Genomic DNA, 8,464 nt, shown 5'->3' with positions numbered 1-8,464 from the left:
TGCCCTGTCTACCAGTTACACCTGACAAAAGATCACTGATCAAGTTTGCAGTTCTTCTTCCCAAAGTACTTTTGTACTTTGTAAATTACTACAGTAAGGTACACCAGAACTCTTGGGAAAAACCTTTGTATAATGTTGCTTTTAGAGATCTGCCTTAAAAAAATTACAATTTTGTGGTTTTATAAGTCACGAGAAACTGAACTACAATTGACAGAGTAATGCTAATGTATAAAGAAACATTTAAAATTTGTCAGAAAGTCGTCATTCCCATAGAACAGCCATAAGCCTAACATTTTTCAAAGCATCTTAAATCCATGTTATTTCTGTTCTCTATAAAAATCTATCTTCTTATGTAGGTCTAGTCTTGCTCTCATTTATCACTAGCTCTTAACAGCCTGACATATTAACTTAGTGTGCTTATATTCTCATCTATAGCATTTTTTTTTTCTTAAGGAGTATTTGCCATATCTTGAATTAGTACTTGGATAAAAACATTCTTTTTAATGATGCAAGCTATTATGGCAAGAGATACCACACTGTGATCTAAGGTCTATAGAACATAAGAAAAAATGCTACTGCTACTCATAAGGACACCTACAAAACTCTAAGATGTTAAAACTGCATTTAAAGTTCTGTTGGCAAAACTATATATATTACACCTGTAAGTGTCATTGCTCTCAAAACATACCTTTGCTACACAAGTCATACACATCTCTTATTGGTAAAGCTCATTTCATTTAGAGTTCAGCTGTACTGGTCAATTCCTCAATGCAAAAAATGCTTTCAACCACTTTTCGTGGTTTAAGTTACTCCATTTTGGATCTTTGGTATTTGGATGTCTAATCTTCCTTTGGAAAGAGAAACTCTGCATTTGAAATGGCACAAATGGAGACAGCTGCTGCCAGAGCTGATACCCCTACTGTCTTGGTTCCAACAGAACTTTTTATTTCTTTGAACATCTTATAAGTTTCTAAAGAAAGTTACTAGAGATAAAACAGGTCAAGATAATTCCACTAACTAATCCTAAAAGAAAATGGTATGAGTAAAGACAGATAAAACATGAAAACAGCTGATACTAGCCAGTGAAATGTTAAAACCTTTTTTTCTAAAACAAATTCAATTTCATTCTTTCAGGCCACTGTTTAATTGCCAGGGATAAAAGCAAAAGCTACAATGTTCCTAGGTTTTTGTGGAGTATTCAATTCACTTGCACGAGGCTGCATAATTAAAATGAACCACTGGACAATATTAATGTGTTTGTGTAAGTAATGTGTATCACATTAATTAAAATCTGTCTCACTGCCAAACCTCAAAGAACAGCTTTCAAAAGGAATTTCCACTGAGTTAAACTGTTCATTGTAAAGTTTCTGCAAAGCTGACACTTGGCCTGACACTATTTGACACCTTCATGTATGAACCTAGAGTCTGTATATAGCAACCTCCAAAGCATTTGCAGGAGGAGAGAGGCATTTATATAGATCGTTTGATCTAACTGCACTTCATGTAATTAAAATTAATTTTAAAGTAGACAGATGCAGAACTTCAGGTACCTAGGTACAAAGAATAGAAGCTGCTCCTACTGAGTACAAGACTGCTTGTACTTCAAGACCCTTGAAATTCATACAAAAAAATTGTGGCTGCCATGTATCTGTGATGCAGTTTGAGCATCCAGTATGATGCTATATAATGGCAGCCAGTGAAAGCTTTGGAAATATAGACATTGGAGCAGTGAACCACATAAAGAAAGGATATTTTATTTCTGCATGTGGCATGTGGCGGATTACCGCTAGAAAACTATGTATAGCCTTAGGGTTCACCTTTTCAAGAAGACATTCAAATTTTGAAAGAGACACAAAAAAAGAAACCAAAACACGGAGAGAAAATGTCTTTTGTTAGTAAAAAGAACAATCTGTTTATCAGAAAGAAAACTGAGAAGTAACTTGATTACACTGTGCAAGAACTTCGATAGGGAAAAAATGCCAATGCTATGAGATTCCTTAAAGTAGCCAGAACGTTACAAGAATTCCTGTCTAGAAGGTAACGTCGGGCACAATGAAATAATTAATGTGGCATGAAGGGTTTTGTAGCTGTAGGTGATAATCTTTTGGCTACAAAAAGTGAAGAAACTTTTGATTCTTTGACATGTTCAGAAAAAGTCTGTTGGCACTAAAAAAGTTATGTTTAGCCAAACAAAAGTAATTGGACTCTGCATATAGGTAGGAAATATAAAGGGCCTGAGTAAATATAACTCTTGCTATGCAGGAGATCAGGATCAATGCCAAATAATCCTTTTTAACTTTATGTCTTAGGATCATAATTAACCAGGATCTTGGATTCAAGTTATCACTTGAAAACACAATAAGCAAGCATTGCAGAAGTCTCAGATCACTCCAAATGCTGTGTATCTACTGCTAAAAAAACCAAGAGGAATGGCCAAAAAAGGCAAAATCTTGACCACATGTTTGCAATGAGATTTTTGTTAATGTGAAAGCTCATAATACTCTTCAGTTTTTGGGATGCCTAGAGCATGAATTGAGTTCTTAGAAAAAATGATGCATTAATAGTACAGAAAAAGCAGTTATGTATCATTAGATTAAATCATTAATACATTCATTAAAATAAATAAACCTGGGGTTTTTTCCGTATTATGAGAGATTATTTTGCCTTGGCCTGTTCTTCTAATGCACACAATATCTTCAGAGATAATCTGTATCTTCAAAAGGATTTTTTACTTTCCCTGTGGTCTTGGAAGGCCTAGTTCTGTCTTCATTTTGAGGTTGCTGAAAAAATGGCTGGTTGTTTTTGGCCTGGATTGACCATCATAAATCTATGAAATATATTACATAAGATACTATAAAAACAAGCCTAAATTCCCATACACAAAGGAATCAAACTGAAAATGGAAAAGCCTGCAAACAACATGAAGCACTTGACACAAAACAGATATTTCACTGTGTACAAACAATAGCCCTTGGCTGATAAACGAAGAGAAGTTTTAAGGTTGCTTGTAATGTCATGAGATCATGTCTTGCAGAATCATAGGTCTCCATCAAACTAATGGGCATTTTCTGATTGTATGTGAAGGGAACGTATAAAAGATTTGTGAGGTATTATTTGCTAGTAGCTAATAGAGTGATTTTGTTCTAGATCTGTATTTTCCAGACTTGCTGAAAACAGTGCAAACTTCTGCATCCCTAAGAAAGCTTCTCTCTGTGTTGGCAAGGAAATGATAGAAGAATGTAATTAAGCAAAAGATGACCCTAAAGTGAAATGTGGATTCTTTACAATATACAATGTCCTTCCCACCAGCCACATGTGTTTGTCAGATGTTTACAGAATCTTCATTAACTAAGAGCTTTGCTAGATAACAGAAGCTGAAGCATGGCATCAATGACTCTGATAAGGACAAGTGTACGACCAATCTGCTTGACAACTGACAAGAGGCTGGGGTTTGAGGCAGACTGCAAAAAGAACACAAGAAAGTGATTTGCAAAGTGCATTCCAGTTGTTTGCCTTACATCTTCTTTCCTCTGTCTGTATTGAAACAAGACTGGCAATCAGCTAAAATACCCTTGTCCTCCTGTCTCTCCACCAGAAACTAAATACAGAAGAAATGCATTGTTTTGGTGTATTAGCTGCACTGTCTGTTTTTAACATCATTGCTTGTTTGACAAGAGGCAAGCCTTTGGAAGACTGGAGCAGGCTATCAGCTATGGGAAAGTCTGATGCACACTTTCATGATCCTGGGGAAGTAGAAGATGAGACCCATTTCAACTTCAAATCTTTCTTGGAGAATATGAAGATGGATCTACTACGGAGTTTGAATTTGTCAAGAGTCCCCTCACAAGTGAAGACCAAAGAAGAACCACCACAGTTCATGATTGATTTATACAACAGATATGCTGCAGACAAGTCCTCCATCCCTGCATCCAATATTGTAAGGAGCTTCAGTACTGAAGGTAGGAAAAGTCCTCAATTTGTGGATTACAATTTTTAAAGAAGTACATGAATAGTAAATAGTCAGATTCTTTTGAAGTTCGGAGGAAACAGATTTCCTAATTTCCACAGATTCTTTAGAAATCAAACATTAAAATTTTGGATTGAATTCTTACTCCATAGTTTCTTTCAGTCTTTAAAAAATGCAGTTACCTTTCATTTTCTTATTTGATATTTTCACTGTACAATATTCACTTCTCAAATGATTGAAGACAATGCACCAAATAACAAGGTTTACATGAAGCATGTTAGGCAATCCTAGATATTTGGTTTGAGTTTTTATGTTAGCAGGCAAGTTTTTGATCACCTATAATTGAGACTGATGCTAGAGAGCTTTTCTTTCTGGTGGGCTCTGTACATATTTAAAAACAACAGCAACCAACTGAGAAATTTGTCACTGGCTCCAAGCAAGGAACAGCACTGCTCCTCCAAAATTCTGGATTAGACAAAGATTTATATGGAAATAAATATAAGTCATGAACAGAAAAAATTCAAGATCTCTGTCTATGAAACATTAAACAGACTTTTAAAAGATCCATCAGGCAGTAAAAAAACTAGAAGTGCACTCCTAATTATAAAAATGAAACAGGGAGAAATGAAATTTCTGTTTATATGAAAAATAGACATACACAGGTAACAGCACTAGGGAGAATTCCAAATTCCCAAATTAGTGTCCCTAGATCCTGAAATAAAAATCTCAAAAATAGCACCACGATTATAGTTTCCATATCTCACTCTCCCCTCTGACTACTTTAGAGGGTAAATGATCTGAAGAAATAGCAGCAACAGCCAATTAAAACTGCCCTAAAATCCAGTCATGATTAAGCAGTTAGTTTGCATTGAGCATTAAACATCAGGGATGACTTTTAACCACTACCTATCTGATCTTCCAGCCAAATATCTGCCCCTCCCATGGTAGAGCTGCTGGCACTGCACGAAGATTTGTAGACAACTAACAAGGGTGAACAAATCCACACAAACTCAGGGAGTCCAGCCTGGAATAGTCTGGGATGTGGGCATGAAAGGCTGTTTATCACTACGTCCCAGTTCAGATAGACACTAGAGCTTCAATTCAGGACTTTCAGAAACTTTTCTGTTTCCCCAAACTCCCAGTCTAAGCTGCTTTCAAACTTATCTGAAGACAACAACAAAAGCCTCAGCACAGCCAGTTCTTAAAGACACATATATATAAACACATATATATTAAAGCAGTTCATCCCATGCACGATTATAAGAGTAGGAAATCATTGGTATTTTTACAAATGCTTTGTGTAAAAATATCTTTAGCAAATTGCTAAATCTGAAAACTCTGCAAGTGCCTTATTTATGTGCATAATACTGCCCAGCATCATCCATAGTTTGTTCTAGGCACCTTCTTTATACTTCCCTTCACACACTCACCTGGCTATGCAATCACAGTAAAATACTACCAACACTAGGGACTTCCATTTCCTCTTTTCACTCTCTGCCCTTGAAACTTGGCCAGAAGACAGGATTATTTTTTTTAAGGCTGTGTTACCATGCTCTTATTTTATCCCCAATATATATGCTTTAAAGTCTTTCAAAATCAAGTTACTTGGACAGTCACAGAAGCACTGTAACCACATGTTTTAATTTCCTATTGCAGATGTTGTTTCTTTAGATTCATCAGAAGAAAACCCATTTCAGAAACACATTTTGTTCTTCAACATCTCTATTCCACATTATGAGGAAATCACCAGAGCTGAACTGAGAATTTATATCTCCTGTCACAGGGAAGTTGGCTCTCTCTCTAGGCTGGAAGGCAACATGGTAATTTATGATGTTCTAGATGATGGTCACTGGGAAAACCCAGAAAGTACCAAATCTTTCCTTGTCTCCCACAATATCCAGGAATGTGGTTGGAAGATGTTTGAAGTGTCCAGCGCTGTGAAAAGATGGGTTAGGGCAGACAAACTGGAGACTAAAAATAAGCTAGAGGTTGTTATAGAGACTAAAGCTCTGAGTGGTTTTACCTGTGGGAAGCTGGATGTCAGTGTTACCCCTGACACTAAAAATCTGCCCCTGTTAATAGTGTTCTCCAATGACCGCAGCAATGGGACAAAAGAGACCAAAGTGGAGCTCCGCGAGATGATTGTTCATGAACAGGAAAGCATGCTCAAGAAACTAGGGAAGAACAAAACCTCATCTGAAGAAGAACAGCTGGGAGAGGAAAAGGCCATCACTGGATCCTACCTGCATTCCTCCAGAAGCAAGAGAAGCGTTGGAGCCAACCACTGCAGGAGAACTTCCCTCCATGTGAACTTTGAAGAGATTGGCTGGGATTCCTGGATCATTGCACCAAAAGATTATGAGGCTTTTGAGTGTAAAGGAGGTTGCTTCTTCCCTCTGACAGATAATGTCACCCCAACTAAACATGCTATTGTCCAAACTTTGGTGCATCTCCAAAATCCAAAAAAAGCCTCCAAGGCCTGTTGTGTTCCAACCAAACTGGATTCAATCTCCATTCTTTACAAGGATGATGCTGGTGTGCCCACTTTGATATATAACTATGAAGGGATGAAAGTGGCAGAATGTGGCTGCAGGTAGTATACAAGGCAGAATCTGTAAGAATAGGAGTTTTTCTGTCCTGTGTAAATCTGTACAATAGTGATGCAAATGAAGACCATTGCAAACCATGTTTGGAGCAGGGTATGGGGCTGGTTGTTGTTGCTGCTTGTTTTAAGGGAAAATTGGCATTTAAAGAATGGCAATCATTGTAAATAGCCTGCATTATATATCATGGCAAAATGAATACTGGATTAAAATATTGTGAGATTGAATGAACTATGCATTATCTGGTGACAGTCAGTCAATGCCTTATTTCAAACTTTCTGTTTAATTGACTGTATTTAGATCACAAACTAGAGGATTTTCAATGGGGGTTTAGGATGTCCTGCAAAAGTTTAAGAGCTCTTGAAATCTAATTCTCTCAGTCAACTCTGACATTTTCAACTTCGGTAAAACTCAGTAAATGGAATGTTGTCTGCATGATAAAGTCAGGAAACTAAATCCAGGAAGCCTTTTCTCATATCAGTAATCTCAGAGGCTTTTACAGGCAAATTATTTGTTCCTATAAGTGAAGATTTGCAGTATTCAAAACAGAAGAGACTCTCACTTATTTAATTCCAAAGTTTCCTTCTGTGGGTAGCAGGTGCCTTAGTTTCAACTTTCTTATCCTCAACGTCCCTATTTTTACCCCTTTCTGGCACATACTTGAATGATAAGAAGTGCAGCCTTCCGCTTCTAAGACACTGTTTCCTAGGAGGAGCAGCAGCCCTTATCGCCGCACAAAGATAAGGAGCCACTCTGACCCACTGCATATTCTTAGTATTTCTTTGCAAGAACATGCAGCCAAATGATGTCCAGCCTTAGAAGCTGTATCCTAAGAGCAGTGGGGGTTGGCAGAGCTCAGCACTTTTGAAAAGCCCAGGCTGCTTATTTAGAGGCCTAAATCTGTGGTTCAGAGTCTGGCATGAGGTTCTGATTTTTTTTTAAATTTCTTCTTAGGAGGAACTCTATTTACATATCTATTTTACATACAAAATTATTTCACTCCTTAGAAGTCTGGGAAAAATGGAAAACTTCTATCTGTGTCATATTAAACTGCTGTATGAGAAATATACCATCATACTATCATTCTTCTGACTTCAGTTGTATTTTCACTAAAAAAGGACCCAATCTTTTCTGCAATTAAAGTAAATTTCCTTTGATGCTAATGGAGGTTTTGCCTGTAAAAGGACAAACTGTCTTCCATTGTTTGCAGGTGACAGGTATACAACATCACCATAGTGCACCTCACTTCTACTCCTTCACCACCTACCTGACACACAGGACACACACTACTCCTTCACATATCTACCTGAGAACTCTTTTGAACCAAATCCTTAACAAACTACACATCGATTCAAAAAGGTAAAGAACATTGATGAGGCAAAAAATCTAAACAGTACCCTAATGTACGGAAGCAACAGAATTTAAATCGATACATATGTTTTTAATTAGGACAGCCTGTGGGCAAGACGAATTCATTTGGCATGAACAGGTCAGCTTGAAATCCAATACACGGTTTATTTACTATTGTTAACCTAATACAGAGCAAATAGCAGGTGAGTGGGAGCAGGGCAGTTGTAATTCCATCAAGAACTGCTGGTTAGATCACAAACCATGAGCACAAAGCACGATTCACTAGAATTTTTGAACTGATTTATAGTCTTTTTCTTTAGAACTGCTCTGCAATTGGATCAGATCTGAGGTCTGGGTCCATGCAAACTCCATACATCCCTAGCTGCATGCCATTAACCTCTTAAGCTTCCCACAGCAGTTGGGGATGATTACAGCAGTAATCATTTTACCACTGGCTTCTGTCACCTTACAGTGATTGTTACGTCTTCCTCCTGCCAGATCCCCTGTATTCTCTCCTCATTTTGTTCCTCTCTCCTAAGCTCCC

General features: G+C 37.4%; 1 protein-coding gene across 1 annotated transcript; it reads left to right on the top strand.

Annotated features, from left to right (window-relative positions):
• Positions 1–3,526: 3,526 nt before the first annotated feature.
• On the top strand, positions 3,527–6,769 carry GDF2 (growth differentiation factor 2). Its single transcript, XM_005520579.2, has 2 exons — positions 3,527–3,959; positions 5,624–6,769. Exons 1-2 carry the CDS (start codon positions 3,614–3,616, stop codon positions 6,562–6,564), a joined length of 1,287 nt encoding a protein of 428 aa, XP_005520636.2. The 5' UTR covers positions 3,527–3,613; the 3' UTR covers positions 6,565–6,769.
• The last annotated feature ends 1,695 nt before the right edge of the window (positions 6,770–8,464 follow it).

Source organism: Pseudopodoces humilis, chromosome 9 (assembly GCF_049639895.1).
Source record: "Pseudopodoces humilis isolate 2021_Gansu_Grassland_sample_001 chromosome 9, ASM4963989v1, whole genome shotgun sequence".
NCBI lineage: Eukaryota > Metazoa > Chordata > Aves > Passeriformes > Paridae > Pseudopodoces > Pseudopodoces humilis.
This window is presented reverse-complemented; position numbering and strand designations above follow the sequence as displayed.

Bases quoted from the DNA above. Each gene is read 5' to 3' on its own strand.
- GDF2 (XM_005520579.2), top strand. From the start codon at position 3,614: ATGCATTGTTTTGGTGTATTAGCTGCACTGTCTGTTTTTAACATCATT. The intron at 3,960-5,623 runs GTAGGAAAAGTC...TTCCTATTGCAG, and splicing joins AAGGAGCTTCAGTACTGAAG to ATGTTGTTTCTTTAGATTCA.